This window comes from Dipodomys spectabilis, unplaced genomic scaffold, assembly GCF_019054845.1.
Source record: "Dipodomys spectabilis isolate Male_0828 unplaced genomic scaffold, ASM1905484v1 ptg000511l, whole genome shotgun sequence".
In the NCBI taxonomy this organism is placed as follows: domain Eukaryota; kingdom Metazoa; phylum Chordata; class Mammalia; order Rodentia; family Heteromyidae; genus Dipodomys; species Dipodomys spectabilis.
This window is the reverse complement of record NW_024871188.1, coordinates 756900-774636: the sequence shown is the minus strand read 5'-3', so window position 1 is coordinate 774636 and position 17737 is coordinate 756900. Positions and strand designations below refer to the sequence as shown.

At 66.4% G+C, this 17737-nt stretch overlaps 1 protein-coding gene across 3 annotated transcripts; it reads right to left on the bottom strand.

Annotated features, from left to right (window-relative positions):
* Window positions 1-438: 438 nt before the first annotated feature.
* On the bottom strand, window positions 439-16782 carry Zbtb7a (zinc finger and BTB domain containing 7A). 3 transcript variants are annotated; one of them, XM_042669853.1, is made up of 3 exons: window positions 16761-16782; window positions 6835-8117; window positions 439-4058 (listed from the first exon to the last, which is right to left on the bottom strand). In XM_042669853.1, the coding sequence occupies exons 2-3, from the start codon at window positions 8100-8102 to the stop codon at window positions 3584-3586; spliced, it is 1743 nt and encodes a 580-aa protein (XP_042525787.1). In that variant the 5' UTR covers window positions 8103-8117; window positions 16761-16782; the 3' UTR covers window positions 439-3583. The 3 variants fall into 3 exon arrangements, with proteins under 3 accessions (XP_042525787.1, XP_042525788.1, XP_042525789.1); XM_042669854.1 differs by lacking the exon at window positions 16761-16782 and adding an exon at window positions 16258-16280; XM_042669855.1 differs by lacking the exon at window positions 16761-16782 and adding an exon at window positions 14940-15025.
* Between the last annotated feature and the right edge of the window lie 955 nt (window positions 16783-17737).

Genomic DNA, 17737 nt, shown 5'->3' with positions numbered 1-17737 from the left:
CTTAAATAACTCTTTAAAATAAAACTGCAAATATAAATATCTTTCTCTCTCAAAAAATAGGATTTTTGCTTTTTTTTTTTTTGTTGGCTTTTCTTTTTTCCTTTACTCCCCTCCCCCCCCCGGGCCCCCTTTCTGGTATTCCTCTCAGCCTGTGTCCCTGTGTCATCTACAATTCTGGCTACCTGGACTGTCTCCATCCTGGGGAATGCGGCTGATCCCTGCCTCAGTTTACCACATGCTACCTTGACTGTGCCTGACATGGCCCAGAGGACCCCCTCAGGAGGAAGCCACGGTTAGCTGTATACATTAGGGTGGCAAGTCTCTGGCTGCGGTGCAGGGGTGTCTCTGGCTGGGTGGACTTTGGTATGACCCGCTGAGTCCAGGCTCTGCTTTACATTCACTAGTTTCCATGTAGTTGGTTTTATTAATTTTTTTATTTCTTGTTTTTTTTTCTTTTTTAATCTCAAAAGGTGGAGGGGGGACAAGGCAAGGAGCAGCTACTACGCAGGGCCATTCCTCTCTCTAGGGCCCTGCAGATTTGGGGACAGTGGCAGGCGGTACCCCTGCCTGGAACTACGCCCCCCCCCCCAGGCCTGGCCCTCACTCTCCTGCACACACCCGCACACAGCACCCACTCTTCACCAGGTGATGATGGAAAGAACAATTTCGCTTGGTTTTGTCTTTTTTTTTCCTTTTTTTTTTTTTTTGTTTGTACCAGGCAGTTAAAAAAAAAACACCAAAAAAAAAAAAAAAAAAAAAAGAAAACACAAAAAAAAAACCCCAAACAACCAAACAAAAACCTTTCTGTAACATCCTCCAAGACAAACAGCCTCCTCAAAGGTTTCCTGAAACACGTAAATTCAGCAGTATCTTTGGCAACACCTTTATCACGACCTTAATTTAAAGAATAAAAATAAAATCGATCCACGTCTATATACAGTATGTGATTGCGCAGAGTTGGGGCGGGGCCGGGCTGGGCTGGGGGCGGGGCGGGGCTGGGGGGGGTCCCGGCTCTGGGCCCATGCAGACGCTGCGGCCCCCAGGACGGGCTAGCGGTTAAGGCAGAGTTGGGGGGCAGGGCTGGCGGAAGCTGAGCGCGGAGCTGGGGGGCAAGGGTCTAGTGCAATTCCAGAGGAGGTCTGTGTTCAAAACTGCCACTGGCAGGCTGTGGACCCCTACTCCTACCAGGGTCCCCACAGGGCCAGCCCCCTACGTCCAGAGGCCCCCACCCCTAGCAGGACATGTGATTTGAGTTGGTTTTATTGCGGGGGGGGGGGAGGGGGGGAAGAATCGTCCCCCCCCCCGGGGGGGCCTCTTGGGGATTAGGGGGTGGCCCCCGGCCTGGGGTGCTCGAATTCCCAGCTCAGCCTCGATAGCTTGTTCTCCAAAACAGCTCGCCTGGTGACAGTGACACTTTGGGGGGGGGGGGCTGGGGCCTGCCCCTTCTGCTGGCCCACAGGGGGAAACCTGAGACATTTCGGGGTGCTGAAAGGCTGGGGAGGGGACAAAAACTATCCAGTAGAAACTGAGAGAAAAAAAAATTACCACCTTCTTCAAAAGCTTCCCTTTAAAAACAAAAGGACAAAAGTGGGGGAATGCAGGGACCCCCCCCCCCGCCCCCGGCCAGGCACCAACAGGAAGGTCCCGCGCGAGGCTCTGCGATGCGGCCGGGAGGGGCTTCCTGGAGCCGGCAGCGCTGTCCTCCGCCTCTGGCCTCTGGTCCCTGTCCGTGGCCTGCGGCTCGGTCAACACCGGGCCTTTGGGGAGCCAGAGGTTGGGGGGAAGACAGGTGCGAGCCAGTTACAGTCAGTGCCTTTGATTAAAAATGGGGGGGGGAGGCCCTGGAAGTGAGGGCCCTGGTCAAGGATGGGGGGGGCACGTCCAAGATGGTGACCCAGGAGGACAGCCATGTTGGAGGGCAGGTCGTGGGGGGGGGGGGGGGAGGCTGGGTGGTCCGGCTGGTTGGAAGGCCAGCCTTCTCGGGCCCATCCCTGAGCTGGGGGGGCAAGGAAGGAGGGAGCCCCAGGGGCGGCCACCGCCGAGCCAAGACCAAATGCAGGAGAATCGGGGGCGGGGGGGGGGGGGTTGGGAGAGGCTGGCACAGACTGGGGGACCCCATGGCTGCCCTCAGTGCAGGCCCTCCCCGCCCAGGACGGCCCGCAGGCCCCTCAATGGCTACCTGGCCGCCTGGCCACCCCCGTCAGCCTTGGGGAACAAAACTGGATTCTATGTTTGCGGTGGGGTTTTTTTTTTTTATTGTTTTGTACAAAAATAAATTGACTTTTAGGAATTCTCTTCTGCTTTCTCTCTCTCTCTTTCTCTCGCTTTTTTTTTTTGTCTTTTCAATTTTTCATAGAAGTTGGATACAACTTGTAAACATGTTTTTAAATTAAGAATTAAGATAAAGTACCCGTTCTGTTACAAAGTGCCAAGACTTCTAATGTGGTTGCTTGCCTGTGGTTGGTTTTCTCATTCTTCCTTTCCATTTTGTAAAATCTTGGTTTTTATTGCTTTTGTGACATTGAACTTCGGACCCTCTAGCTCCCTCGCCCCTCGCTAGCCCCCCCCCCCGCCCTCTGAGACCCTGGCCCCCCATCTTGGCTGTCTTCACCCCATCCTGCCGCCACTTCTAAGTATATTATATATATATACACACACACATATACACACACGTGGACAGACATCCATATATACGTGTGCATGTGTATATATATTATATCTATATATAAATTTTGTTTTTCAGGAGGAAAAAAAAAATCTAAAAAGTGCTTGAAAAAGTGGGAGGGGCTCAGGGGGGCGGGGTCAAGACAGACATTTGCAATCTCCAAATGTGGGGTCTCGGGTGGCTGGGGGTAGGGGAGCCCTGAGTGGTGGTCCCAGGCTCCCGCCAGGTTTAAGTGCCGTGGAGGAAGGCGGCGGGAGCCCGGGCCACCCTGGAACCCCCTGCAGCCCCCAAGCCTGCCCCCGTCCCCAGGCCTGGGAATAAATAGGTTTGTGTCTCGGCGGCCGAGGGGTGCAGAGGTGCGAGGTCACAGGCGGGGCGGGAGGCGGGAGGCCAGTGGGGAGGACTGAGGGTAAGACCCCCCCCTTTAGTAAGTGCCCTGAGGAAGGAGGGTGGGGGGCCAGGGACCATTTAGCGTCCGCTCAGAGCAGACAGAGATCATTTAAGGTCTTGTCTGAAGACTCACAGAAACCCAGAGGGGAGGGGCACGAGAGCTGGCCCTGTCCCCGGCCCCCCCCCTCATGTCACCCCAATCCAGCCTGGAGCCCAGGGCTGGAGAACCAGGCTCGGATCAGGCCCCCTGCCCACAGTGGGCGCCCCACAAGACCCCATGCCAAGCCCAGACCCCCCCAGCGGACAGGGCGGGGGACATGGGGGCAGGAGGGGGCCCTGTGGAGGGGGCTTCATGAAGGCGACAAATCTGAGAAGCAGTATCCTAGTTCTGTGACGTCATATATATATATCTGTATATATATATATAGATAGATAGATAGATAGATAGATATCTGTATGTAGATAGGTTTCTTTGTGTCTGGGGTGGGGTGGCTCCTCTTGGTCTCGGAGTTTCTGTTCTTTTTGGTTTCAGGCGAGCCTGGCTGTGAAGGGGGCCTGGGCGGCGGCCGCCCCGGGGCCCCCCGCACCGTCGTCTCCGCCGGCTCCAGCTACATTCAGGCGGCCCGGGCCGTCGGGGCTGGTGGCCTCATCGTCCTCCTCCTCGTCGTCCTTAAAGTGCTTCTCCTGGCCGTTGCGCGGGGCGTCGGGGGCCCCGGGGGGCGCGGCGGCCCCCGCGGTGGCGTCGGGCGGGGCGCGCACGCGCGGCTTGCGGCCCCGGCGCGAGGGCACCCCGTTGCAGCCGTCCTTCTTGAGGTGTCTGTGCAGGTGGTCGGAGCGCACGAAGGTCTTGCAGCAGCTGTCGCACTGGTAGGGCCGCAGGCCCGTGTGCACGCGCATGTGGTTCTTCAGGTCGTAGTTGTGGGCGAAGGCCGCCCCGCACTGCTGGCACAGGTACGGCTTCTCGCCCGTGTGCTTCCTCATGTGCACCTTCAGCTTGTCCTGCCTGCGGGGTGGGCACGCGGGGCTGGGTCAGCGAGGTGGGGGGCTCGGCCACAGGGCCCGCGGGCTGGGCGCTGGACGCCTGGGCCCTGCTCTTGGGACGAGGGGAAAACAAGGCAAGGCAGATGGCCAGCCCCGGTGCCCGTCACGGGGGAGCTGAGCCCGCCACAGCCCCACAGGGCGCCCAGGCCCACCAGTCCCCTCTTCTTCCCCTCTGGTTGCCCCAGGACCTTTGCACGTGCTATGCTGGCCAATGGACACACTTCTTCCCCGAGCCCTATCACCAAACACAGGCTCGAATGCCACCACCTCTCGTGGCCCTCGATGCCCCCGTCTTGCCCTGTGCTGCTCACTGCTTTGCTTTTGGTTTTCTTTTCTGTTTTTGATCTGAGACTAGGGCTCCTTAGTATTTGACGCTTTTGCTTTTTGGCTGGCACTCTACCACCCGAGCCATGCAACCCGTGCCGTTATTTCTCACAGTCTCTCCTATGAGCCCCAAGGCCTCTCCCTGCCCACCGTACCCGCTCAGCCTGTCGTCTTTGGACCAGGCGTACTTGAACCCTAAGGCGGCTCCTAAGCCCCTGCAACGTGGCCAGGGCCACTGAGGCACGAGAGGCTGCACTTCATAAATTCAGTACCCGGATACCCCAGCCCCGCCCACATGCCCACAGGCACCTGGTAGGTTCCTGACACCCTCACTGAAGATGGGGGTGGAGTCCTTCTAGAAATCTACAGGGTCGGAGCAGATCCTGGGTCTCAGAAGCCCTAGTGACTAATCCCTGACTTGCTGACAAACTCCTACGCATCCCTCAAAAGCCCACCTCGAATGCCCCTCTGCCTTCCCCAGCCCCTGAAGACCTGGCACCTTCAGTCCCAGGCCTTTCCCAAAGGGCACAGTGCAGGGCTGATAGCCCCACTTCCTCTAATGCTGCCATGCCTGCCCCTTGGGTCATAAAGTCTCCACCCTGCCCAGCTGTCTTGTCCCACTGGGCTGCAGTGACTGCTCACTCCGGGCTGTCCGGGACTGAGGCCCATTCTTGAGCACTGGCTCAGCGTCCCAGATCCCCGGCCTGGAGGGCACAGCTTGGACTAACGCGTTCTAGCATGTAGTGCTAGCATGTAGTCCCAGCTGGGACTGGAGGCTCCGAGGAGGAAGTGAGTCTCCTGTGTTACGCAGCGGGGCAGGGGCTGGGCACAGAAGCAGAGTGGGGGTGGGAGGCAGCCCTGGTTTCATCCCCCCGAGCCCCGGCCTGGGTAATTACAGCCCAGGCTGCACAGCCCCACTTACTCAACACGCCGCCATGACTCAGAGGGGCCTCTGGGCTGCAGGCCTAGAGGGGGCGGTGGGGGGGGGCACTGGGGCCCCGGGCTGGGGGCACCAACGGGACGTGGGTGTGCCAAAGAGCAGGAGCTTCTCTGAATGGAATTTCCCTATGCCTCAGTTTCCCTGACTACTAAGGAGACAGACTGGCCAAGGACCAGTGTGGGGGGCGGTGGCAGAACACACACCAACTCAGAATGAAACCAAGCCGGGCCCAGGGTTGGGCGGCTGCAGCCCCAGGGACAGGTCAGCAGCTCAGGCCGGCCACGAGGCCGCCCCCCCCCCCCCGCCCGCCCAGGCTCTTCCTGTAGATGGCAGCACCTGGGCCTTTCACCGCAGGCTCCGCCCCCAGCTCGTGCTCTTTGCCCCCACCTGGCACTCCCAGGCACTGGAGTTCAGGCCGCGCCCTGGTCTCCAGCCCGTGGGTGGGGAGGGGTCTGGCATGCTGGGGAGGGGGCAGCCTCAGGTCCCGCTCCGCAGGGTGGGACCGGGAAGCTGGGACAATGGCTTCTTTCTTCAGCCTCGGTGGGCGTGGCCAGGGGAACCCCAGGGCGGGCTGGCAGGGGGGTAGGGGTGACGCTGAGTCACCCAGCCTGGCAGGGTCCCTGCCTGCCTGTGCCCACCCCCACACACACGGGCCTGGCCTGCCCTGGGTCCACGGCCAGGCCGGCCACCTCTGGACTCCTAAGACTCAATCACAAAACTATCACAGACTGGCCTCGAACTCTTCCCACTCCGGGACAGAACCCCAGGACCGCCACCCAGGCCTCTTCATGTCCACGGGCTCTGCAGAACGAACCCTCACCCGAAAAGTGCCCTGCACCAGGGCCTCCGCTGGGCTTGTCAGCCTCCAGCACCTCTCCCGGCCCCTCCCACCGCCTCGCTCCACCGAGGCGGCGGCAGCCTGGCCACAGCCCCGAGCGAGCGAGCGAGGAGCGAGCGCCGGCCTGCTCTGCCCCACTGCTGGGGCCTAGACCAGGGCTCAGCGGACAGCAGGTGCGTAACAAACACTGCCAGTTCCCAGCACCGAGTTCTCGCGCTGCGAGGCTGCCCCTTCTCCTGCCGCAAAACAGAAAACCTGCCACACGCACAAAAAACCTGCCCAGCAGAAGGAAGAGCGACTCTGGCCTGTGGGGGGGGAGGAAGGGAGGGTGGTTCAGGGTGTCTGCTGGGGCCACCTGGCCTCAGGCCTCAGCTGTCCCTTGCTCACTAGGCTGTCTGCCCCCAAGAGCAGGGAAATCATATTGGCCCGGACAGACAAGCAAGAGGGTCGGGCTAGGTGTAGAAGGCTGGCTGGCTGGCTGGCCAGCCCGGCTGCCCGCCCGCCTGCCTGCCCATCCGGCCGCCCGCCCGCCCGCCCGGCCGCCCGCCCATCCGGCCGCCCGCCCGCCCGGCCGCCCGCCCGCCCGGCCGCCCGCCCGGCCGCCCGCCCGGCCTCCCGGCCGCCCGCCCGGCTCACCTGGTGAATCGGACCTTGCAGATGTTACACTCGTAGGGCTTCTCGCCCGTGTGCGTGCGGATGTGCCGCGGCAGCTTGCCGGCGCCCTGGATCACCTTCTCGCAGATGGGGCACTTCTGGAAGGCCTTGGCGCGGATCTTCTTCTCCCCCTTCTGCGACCACGCCGGGTACACGTCGCCTTCGTGGGCGCCGCTGAAGTACTTCAGGTAGTAGTCCATGACGCCCTTGTCGTCCGCCCGCGACTCCTCGTCGCTGTCCCCGGCCGCCAAGGCCCCCGCCCGGCCCACGGAGGACATCATCTGCTGCAGCAGGGTGCTGGCCGCCAGCCCATCCACGTCCGCCGTGTCCCCATCCTCGCCCTCGGCGGTGCCCGACAGGAAGCCCGGGGAGTCTCCGGGCTCGGGAGCCGCCTCCGACAGGGAGGTCACCTCCTCTTCCCCGGCCCGGCCATAGTGGCCGTTCTGTGTGGCCGCCGGCGGGGCCACTGGGGGTGGAAAGAGGCCGCCAGCCGCGGGGGCGTCCTCGTCCCGCTCCGGCCACAGGCCCGGGTTGCTGTCCCCCTCGTCCCCGTCCCCGGCCGGGGGCCGCTCCGCAGGGGGCCCTGGCCCGTAGAAGTCCAGGCCATTGCAATCGCCTGCGGCCACCGCTGCCACGGCGGCCGCCACAGCCTCCTTGGTGGCGTCCAGGTCGTCATCCGGAGCGCTGAAGGCGGACCACGGGAAGGTGCCGGCGGCGGCGGCGGCGGCGGGGGGCAGGCTGTTCATGGGGTTGCTCTGGAAGAACTCCAGGTACTCCTTGGCGCGCAGGAGGTTGCGCTGGTCAATCTGCTCCACCAGGTCCAGCTGCCCCGTGGCGCCGCCCCCATCGGCGGCCAGGATCTGGCGGTCCAGCAAGTCGGCGCACACATGGCTCACGGCGGGGATCTCCAGCAGGCGCGCGGCGCTCAGGATGTCGCCCACGTTGGCCGTGCTGACGGTGAGCGTGGCGGTGTAGGCGAAGTCCATGAGGGCGGTGAGCGCGTCCGCGCTGACGAAGTCTATCTCGTACACGTTCTGCTGGTCCACCACGGCGCCGGACGTGAACAGCTTCTTGAAGTACTGGCTGCAAGCCGCCAGTACGGAGCGGTGCGTGGGGAACTCGCGGCCCTCTACCAAGATCACCACGTCGCACAGCAGGCCCTGCGTCCGCTGCTCATTCAGCCCGCTTAGGATGTCGCTGCTGTGGTCGGGAAACGGGATCCCGATGGGGCCGTCCACGCCGCCGGCCATCTTCCGCGCCGAGACCTGCAGCCGGGACACGGGGTTCTCAAGAAGGCGGTCCCCTGCACAGCACCCCCGCCGCGTCCCCCGCCGGGCCCCAGGGCCATCCCGTGACCGGATCCACCTGACCCGCAGGAGCCGATGCTGAAAGCCCACCCTGGCTGCTCCCCTCGGGGGAGGCCCTGAAGAGCCCCCGGGGCTGCGGGGCGCCAGCCACAGCAGATACACAGGGCTCGTGCCCATGCAGCTGCTTTTGCTCCCCTGCACCTCCCGCCCCAGACCTGGGCAGATGGGCCACCTGCCACAGCTCTCCACGGAGGACCCAGCAGGGCCTGGGGACACACCCAGGGCCCTCTGACCTGGAAGCAGCCCTTGGAGGGGGAGGTCTGAATCTCCCCAGGAAGGGGTGAGGCTGAGCCACAGAGACCGGGGGTTGTGACCCGCTGGGGTCAAGGGCAAGTGGGTGTGGCCCACGGGGGCAAGGCTGCCTGTGAGCCCCTGGGCCGGGCCGGGCCGGCCGCACAGTGAGTAACAGGGGAAAGCAGGCCACGACCTAGGCGGAGCCCCCCAAGTCCACAGCCCGCTCGGCATCCTGCATCTCAGCTGCTCCACGGGCTGCTCCCCCAGGGCAAAGCCTGGCACTCTGCGTCTCTCTCTCTCTCCAGAAGGGCAGGGGTCCCTGCTCACGAAAGTGGGAACCTGCTCTCCCCGGTCAGTCGGTCGGTCTGTCTGTCTGTCTGTCCGTCCGTCTGTCCTGCAGTCCCCGGGGCTGACTCACCCGCCCACTCTGGCTTGTGCAACCCTCTGGCTGTGGTCCCCACCCTCTCCCCGGAGCCAACCACCCCTTACCACCCAGCACAGCCCCAGTGCTCCTCACCCCTCTGGGATGCCACCGCCATCCCTCAGGACAGGGCCTGGCGGGTGATCCCTCGGCCCCCTGAGAACCACAGGCCCCTCCTGTCCCCACCAAGAAGCCCTAATGCCTGGCCCTCCCATACATGAGCCTTTCTCAGGCCAGCAAGGGAGCCCAGGGCTAGCCCAGCCGGACCCAAGGCCACAGCCCCCCTCTCCCCAGCCAGTGGCCCTTGGAGTGGGGTCCCATGGCCGACACAGAGGCCTTTGTGTGGCCCGGGCTCTCTCCTCCCGTGGCCGCCCACCCTCCTGCCAGCTGCTCGGCTCTCACAGCTCCGCCTCGGTGGGAAAAGGAGGCTCAGATGTGGCCTGGGGGTGGGGGGGGGGCTCTACGCCCTGGTGCGAGCTCCCACCCCCTACCACCATCTGCCGTCTGGCCTCGGCCCCGGGGAGCGCGTGGGCAGATGGGGCTTGGGATCAGACAGGCCCCTGCCCCTGCCCCTGGCCCTGCCCACCCGCATGCACGCTTACAGGGAGGGAAAAAACCTCTGCCCCCTCCCTCCCTTTCTGGGCTGTCCTCCTCCAGGTGACCCAGGCTCCTCTGGTCCCCAGGGACCTAGAGATTGAGACCCAAAATTGTCCAAGTGACTCAGCCCTCACTGTGGCAGCTCCACCCCTCCGCCAGGCACCCAGCCCTGGGCCGGGGGCTGCCCGGGGCCTGGCAGAGCTCGGAGGCCATGCCTCCCCTCTCCTTTCCCAGGATACTGTCTCCCCCAAACCTCCCAAGAGCCTCTTGCCAAACAGCCAGGCCTGGGGAGACACTGACTAGGCAAGCCACACGAGGATCACAGTCCCCACCGACAAGATGAGCCAGCCAAGACCCAGAGAGGGCCAGCGTGCCAGCCGACAACACCCAGCAAGGCTGGATGGACCACAACGGAGGTCCCCACCTACCCAGAGAGGATGCCCTCCCTGCCTGGCCTCCGAGACCCAACTGGGCTGCAGACACCTGACCCGCCCGCCCTCTCTCCAGGAACAAGAGCCACCTGCCCGGCCGCCAGGCACCGCCGCCCCACCTGGGCCTCTCACGGGCCTCTCCCAACAACCCGCTCCCAGTAGGACAAGGAGGTCAGGGGTTTGGCCAGAGCCCCTTGCGGGTGCCGGAGGCCCAGAAATAAAAAGCACCTGCATGCTGCAGACCCACTGTGTGGTTCTGGCTGATTCCTAGGGGCCCCGGCTAGCACACGGCCCAGGAAGTCCCCATAAACCGCCCTAAGTGGTGGCACTGGCCTCCTCCTCGGAGCAGGCCCCAGGCCCAGCTTTCCTGACTCCTGTGTGTCATTTCCATGGTTGCTAAGAAATATGGGTGAGGAGCAAGCTCTGGCAGGCCCGTCCTAGGCTGGAGGTGGGGACCTGCTCTCTAGACCCCAGCCACACACAGTAGGGCTGCAGTGGAATGAACCAAAGCCCCAGCTCACACCCAGCTGTGCCCACCCGGAGAGCTGAACCACCCCTGACTCCCGGCTAACCGAAGGTGACTTGCTACAGCTCCTTGCAAAGGCGACAGGACCCAGGCCCTCACCTCGGCTCTCCATAGCTCCCAGAAAGCACTAGCTGCTTTCAGTTCATCCTCCTCCCGCTACTGACTCAGAGAGGTAGCAGCACCCAGCCAAGGTCACACCGTACACAGACAGCCAGGTGCAGCCCGAGTCAGGCCCTCCCGCTTGGGCTGCTGCCCCCTCCCCAAGGCTGGGGACCAGCTGTAAGGTCAGGGGAGGCGTGTCGTCCACGAAGGTCCCGGGGACGGTAGGGGGGTAACCAACGGGAGGGCCTAAGGTGGCCAGGGACCCCCACCCAACACCGAGCGAGTGTCCCCTGCCACGCCACCCCCAGGTAACAGGGGCCCTGGCCCACCCACCTCCCACCCTCCGCACTCCCTGAGCAGGACCCACACCTCCAGAGCCTTGGTTACCTGGGGTGGGGGGAGGGCGCGGTGGGGGGAGGTGGTGGAAAGAGTCCTCTCCCCACTCAGCAGGCTTTCCCTGAGCACCCACTGTGTACCCGGGCTGGTCACCAGAAGGCCCAGCCAGGCAGCCCCTTGCAGCTAGAGAAGCTTTTGAGCCCCACTTTGGAACATCAGAGAACCAGGCCCACTACCCTTGGCACCTACAGGCCAAGAATTGGGTAACCCAGCTCTCAGAAGCAACAAGGTGGTAAATGCTGCCTCAGAGAGGGTGGGTGGTTAGCCCAAGGTCACACAGCAAAGCCTGGCTCACAGGTGCGGCTGCCAGGCCCCAGCCGAGCTGGACCTGCCCCCTCCCAGCCTGGCTGCCTGTGTTGCAAGATTGGCCGACTGGTTACCCCGCCCTGACCTGGTGCCAATCCTGCCTGGCCCAGTCCCCGGCCCGGGTTTAATGGGACAGGAATGCAGTGTCCCACTCCAAGGCCGGCCACCAGGGGCCCTGCCAGTCTGCCCCCTGCCCACCTCCCTCCTAGGTGGCAGGCCACCCTCAGGCCAGGCAGGCGCACACAGGCCCTCGGCCATTTTGCATGTCCATTTATTGCCCTAAATGGGGAGGGGCTTCCTGCCCGGGCCTTAAAGGGCCAGAGGCAGGAAGGCAGCTGGCCCAGTGGGAAGTGTGCGTGTGTGGGGGTGGGGGCAAGGCGGCCTGGGGATTCCATCTTACCCCCAAGTCCAGGGCGGGGCCGAGGCCCACCCTGTTCCCACGCTCTCTGAGTATAGTCAGGGCCAGGAAGCCCAGACCCGAGACCCAGGCTGGGCTCCAAGAGGAAGCTGGAGCCCTCCAGGAGGGCAAGCAGTGAGCTTCCTGTTCCTGGGGGAAAGCAAGGCCCAAGGCCACACCAGCCAGCCCCGCTGCACCTGCCGACCAAGGTGCCCAGCAGAGGCCACCACGTGACCTCGAAGGGCCTGCTTGTCACCTGTTATGCCCTCTCCCCAGCCTGAGCAGGTGGAGGGCTCACGACCTGGAAGCTCCCTGGGCGAAGGGGCCCCGGAGAGCCGGGCAGCCTGAGCTGCCAGGACCTAGGCTCTCACCAGATCCCTCAGACACCCTGGCGGGAGGGACCCGGCCTGTTTTCCAGTCAAACCAGAAAGGCGTGGGTGGGGACGCCTCCACCGAGTGAGTGGCCATCCCCAGCCTGCTGGGGGGACAGATGGAAGGGCTGGTCTTCTGGCCACGCGCCTCACCCATGCCAGGTTCTGAGCAGGGCACCTGCACTGCAGAGCTCTGAGTCTGGGCCTTCGGGGCTGGGGCTGCTCCCCAAGCCCGGTCTCCCTCATACAGGGACTTTCCCCTCCGTCCCCTGCCCCCAGCTCAGGAAGACAGGGCCTGGAATCATGACCCATTCTGCAACAAAAAACAGGCTCAGAGAGGGGAAGCAACCTGCCCAGAGTCACAGAGCCGAGCTGGAATTTGAACACAGGCCATCTGACTGACTAGTCCAGCCTAACTCGTCTTCCCAGAATGCCTTTGCCCCCTCCCCCAGCGCAGCCCGAGGGAGAGCAGCAGTGGACGGAGTCCCCCACCCTGAGGCCATGGGGCTGAGCTGGGCGTCCCACGGAGCCCCAGAGCTGCCCCAGAGAAGGGACAGGGAGGTCACCCGGGGGCCTGGGGCAGGGCTGGAGGCCAGGGTGCTGGCCCTGGCCCTTGGATCCCCAGGTCGGGTGTGCAAAAGGGACTCGTGCCAGGCTCTGACCCAGTCCAGTAGTCGCCCAACTCGGGTTCCAGGGCCTTGAATGCCACTGAGGTTGAAGGCAATCTCCCAGATTACTCACGGGGAACTGAGGCAGATGAGAGGCCCCTGGTGCCCACAGCCGCTGAAGGGTGGCTTATATCAGGAATTGGGGCCGGGAAACAGGGGTGCGGGGCGTCTCGGGTGACCAGAGAACCACACCAACGCCCAGCAGCTCCTGGGGTGCCCTGGGCTGGTGAGCTCGTCCTCCACAAGGGAGGCAAGGACAGCCGCAGGAGGACCTCCACTGTGGGGACGAGACTCTAGGGGCCTGGGGCTTGTCCAAGGTCACACAGCAAGAAAACTACATTCCAAATACTACTGAGCCCCTCCCTCAGGCCAACTCGGCTTCAGAGGGGTAACTCTGGAGTCGTGGCTCTGGGGAGGTGACCTCTGTCCCTGCCTGCCTGAAGGAGGGAGGAGCAGGGTCAGGATGGTAGGGTACGGCTTGGCAGGGGTGGGACAGGGCTTCCTATGCACACCAAGTACCCACATGCCAGGCTGGGAGGCGAGGGAACTGGGGCTCATGCTGTGTGACCTTGGAGCCTTGCTGGCCCTCTCTGAGCTCAATGTCATCTTTGGGCAGAGTCACAGGGAGGCACCGTTTAGGTGCCTACAATGAAAGGAGGCTCTACCACGCACCTCTGACTCTCCTTCCTGGAAAGACACAGGTGGGCAGACAGCTCTGGGCCAACACACCAGGGGACTTTGGAGTGGCCCTCCACCAGAGAGGCAGGACCACCAGGTCAGACCCAGCTGCAGTGGGTGACCTTGGGCTGCTCTCTGCTTCCCTGCCTCCATGGCCCAACCCAGACCCAGCTCTGAGGTTTACTGGGCTCACGTGGGACCTCCCCCCAGGCCTCATCCTCCAGTTGACAAGGACTGCCACCAGGTGGACCCAGCTATGGGTCAGACAGCCTCAAGGAAAAGAACAGAACAAGCCCCAAAGCCACCAAGGACGCAGCACTGCCTCAGAAACTGACTGCCCACACCCCCCCCCTCCTCCGGGCAGCGCTGGCCGGCCTCAGTCTCCCCCCGTGGAGCAAAAAGGCTCCTGCATCACCTGCTGCTCTCTGGGCTGAGAGGTGTGCGGGGCCCCAGCGGGCCGGGCCAGGTGCTGACTGGTCACCCTGCAGCCAATCAGAACTGAATAATAAATACCCCCCCAAAGTGACCCACGAATTAAAATTTCAGTGTCCTCGTTGGCTCCTCTTTCCTGCATGGGGCCTGGCTTTTCCAGTGGCGGCGGCCGTCCCCCCCCCTCCCCCAGGGCGCCCCGTCGCCACAGCGATGCCTGGCGGTAAACAGAGCCCCGAGCCCAGCAGAGTGAGGTGCCAGGCCCGGCCAGGCCCAGTGTGTGCTGCAAGGCCCCATGGGGGGGGGGGGGGGGCGCGGGAGAGAAATGTCCCCAAGCCCGGAGCCCAGGCAGCAGCGACCAGATCTGGCCTGGAGCCCCGGCCTGCCAATAGGAAGTGAGGGGCTGGTGGTGGCGGGGAGGCCCCCCCCTCCCCAAGGGTGGGAGCGGCCACTCCGGGTTACGCCCTGGCCCGGGTGGAGGGGCCGACACGGGAGTCCCGGACGCGCTGTCCGCCAGGCAGGCAGCTGGCGGGCGGGGGAGCGGGGCGTGCGGGCCGGCCACCCATGGGTGAGCCAGGTGGGCCGGCGGGGGGGGGGCATCCACGCCTCTCTCACTTCCGCCCGCGGGCTGGGGGGCCGAGGAGCCGCCCGCCCGCCGCGGCCACTCCGCCAACTCCGGGCTGCCTTCGGCCGACACTTAAAAAAGTGGGGGAGACCCCGGGCGCCCCGGGGTCCGGCGGCGACTCGGCGGCTCCCCCGGCGGCCGGGCTGCGCCTTCCCAGACCCGCAGAGGCCCGGGGCGGGGGGGGGGGGGGGGAGGCCGGACACCGGCCCCGGGCGCCCGGCGCAGCCCCCGGCCGGGTCCCACCCCGGGGCGGGGGGGACGGTGGCCACCCCCCCTCCCCTCCCGCGCGCCCCGGCGACCAGGCCGCCCGGCTCGCACGTGGTGGCGGCGTCAGGGGAAACGGGGTAGGGGGTGGGGGGGTCCGGCCCGAGGAGACGGGGTCACGCGCTCGGGGGCGCGGGCCGCCCTGCGGGCCTCCCCGGGGCCCGCGGGCCGGGGCCGCGCAGACACAGGACGAGGAGGCCGGACCGGGAACAGGAAGCGGCCGTCCCCGCGGCCCGCGCCCCTCCCCGAGCCCCGGGCCGCCGCGCGGGTCCTACCTCCTTCCCGGGCAGCGCGAGGGGCCCGGCCCCGGCGGCGGCGGCGGCTGCGGCTGGCTGGCTGGCGGCTCCGAGGCCGGGAGGCGGCAGTGAGCCCGGCCCCGCGCCACCCCCCGCCGCCGGCGGCCAATCCCCACCCGGGCTGGGGGGAGGGCGATGCAAATTACCCCGGATCTGGGTCCGCCCGCCCGCCCGCCGCCGCCGCCGCCGCCGCCTCCCCCGCGCCCGGCCCGACCCGCGCCAGGCCGCGCATCCCCGGGCTCGCCTGCGCCGCGCGGCCGCGGGGCCGTCGCCCTCCCCGGGGAGCGCCCTCTCGCAGGGGGGGGACCCCCTCCCCCGGGGCGGGGGGCCGGGGGCGGGGGGTCGGGGACAGTTACACAACAGGCGGGAGGGGCCCGGGCGGGGAGGGGGAGGCCCGCGGCCGCGCAGCCGGAAGCCGGGACCGCCACCGGCCCCCGGCGAGGGAGCCGCGCAAGCCCCGCCCCCACGCCGCGCCGCGCCGCGCCGTCGCGCGCGCCCATTGGCGAACCGGCCCGCCCCTCCTCTCGGGCCGCGGCGGGCCGCCGGCGCGGAGCATCCTGGGGCTTGTAGTACGCGTCTGCGGCCATTCGCCCGGCCGGGGGCAGCAAAGGAACTACGGCGCCCAGAGTGCCGCGCGGCCTCGGCCGCCCACCCGGACACCCCACCCCTTCCCCCTCCTTTGCAAAGCCCCCCTCCCTGTTTTTTCAGCCCCCTCCCCCCCATCCCCCATAGAGCTCCATACTGGCCAACTCCAACGTATGCACGCAGCACCGAATAGGCCCCCCGGGGGGCGAGGGCGCCCCCCGTGCCCGGCTGCAAACTTAGCACGCGACGCGCCCCCCTAGATCCCCACGCCGGGTCTCCCCCACCCTCGAAGCAGCCCCACTTCCCCTCCCCCGCTCCTCGCGCGCCCGGGAGCCCCGAAAAGACCAAGAACCCGGTGTTGGGGTGGTGAGGGAATTGGGGGTGAGTGCTGGCGCGCGAGCCCATGCACTTCGCCCCCAATCCCCTCTTCCCGGGCGGCGCCCCCCCCCCGTCCTGCCTCCGTGCGCTCGGGCTCGGGGTGGGGGGTTCGCCTCCAGCCTCCGGGGTAGAGCTGCCAAGCACCCCGTCCTCGGAAACTTGGGGAGAAACGTCCCCGGGTCTCCCCTGGGCCGCGAGCGCAGGGTGGGCGCTGCGCTTTGCCCCCGGGGGCGCCCCCCGTCCCCGCCCTGCAACCCCGGTGCCCCCCCGGGGGGGGGTCAGGGCGACGGCGGGACGGGGAGGAGGAAGAAACCGCACCGGGCGCTGGACTTACCTCGCGGGGCCGGGGCCGGGCCGGGGCGCGCGGGGCCGGGGCCCGGAGTCGGGGCTGGGCGCCGTCGGCCGCTCGTCCGCCCGCGGGGTCGGCGGCGCTCGCGCTGCCCGGGCTGGCGGTGCCCGCGTCGCGCCTGGCTCGGGCGGCGGCGGCGGCGGCGGCGTCACGGCCCCTACAGTCACCGTACAGTACCGCCAAGGCCCCGTATGATGCTCGCGACTCCCTTCCTGGTTTCTCCGAGGGCAAGAGGGGTCCTCCCTTGTCTTAAAGGTGCCGCAGCCCCGGCCCCCCCCCCCCCCGCCCGCCGGCCCGCCCCCCCACCCGGCCTCCGCGGCCAGAACAGGCTCGGCAGGTCCGCTCTTGCCACGTCCCTGCCCTCCCGTGGGGCTGCGCCCGCCGCGCCGGGGAGACCGGGCTGTTATTAGGTTTGGGGGCGAGTGGAAGGGGGGGGTCCAGCCCCCGCCGCGGCGCCCCCCCCCCGCCCCGGGCCCCCCGCCTCTGACCTCTCCGCCCCGCCGCGCGGCGCCGTGCCAGCTTGCCAGCTTATCTGGCCCCAGAGCTCTCCGGGGCGCGGGGGGTGGGGGGGGAGCGAGTGAGCGCGAGCGAGCGCGGGGGGCCCCCCGGGTGCGGAGGGGGGGCCTGCAGATAAACAGGCCCCCAAGCCTGTGCGCAGGGCGGGGTGCGGGGCGGCGGGGGGGGGGGGTTCCGCGGGCCGTGCCCCCCGACGCCCGGGGCGTGGCAGGATGGCAGCGGGGGTGGGGAGCGCGCCGTGCGCACGGCGGGACCGACGCGGGCGTGGGTCGGGCGTGCTGCCCCCGGGGCGGGCCGCGGGTGGGTTGAGGGGGGAGGAGGAGGAGGTTGATCGCATGGGGACCCCCCCCACACACACCCTCACTCCCTCTTCTCACACACACGGGGTGGGGTAGGGGGTGTCCGGGCTCCTGAGCCCTTGGGGAGGGGGGGGCTCGGTGTTGCCCAAGCCGCCGGGTGCTGGACCCCGGGGAGGGGGGGCAGCGGCTTTGCAGGGACGCCGCGCAGCCGCCGGGGCGCCCGGTCCCCTCGGGTGGGGAGAGAGCGGACCTGCCCGCCCGCGATTATATAAAGGAGTCGCCTCCACCCGCCCCGCTGCCAGGGGCGTAGCGCGGGGAAGGGGTTGGGGAGGGAGGGAGGGAAGGGCGGACGGGGTGGGGAGGGCGGTTGTTTTCCCCGGCTTCCCAAGTTCCCCCACCCACCCCATCCAGCTGCTGGGGGGTGGGGGGTGATGGTGGGGCGGGGATAGCGGAGTCCCCCCCCACACCCCGCACCCAGATTTCCTGGGGTCCTCGGAGCTCGGGTGGGGAGTGGGAAGGCGTTGGTTCAGCCCAACTTTTTCTTTTCTTTTTTAATTCTTTATTTTCTCTCTCTCTCCCCTGTCCACTTCTACTTCCTCCCCGGTCGTGGGAGAGGTCTGGCGGGGGAGAGGGAAGGGGAGGAGGGGACG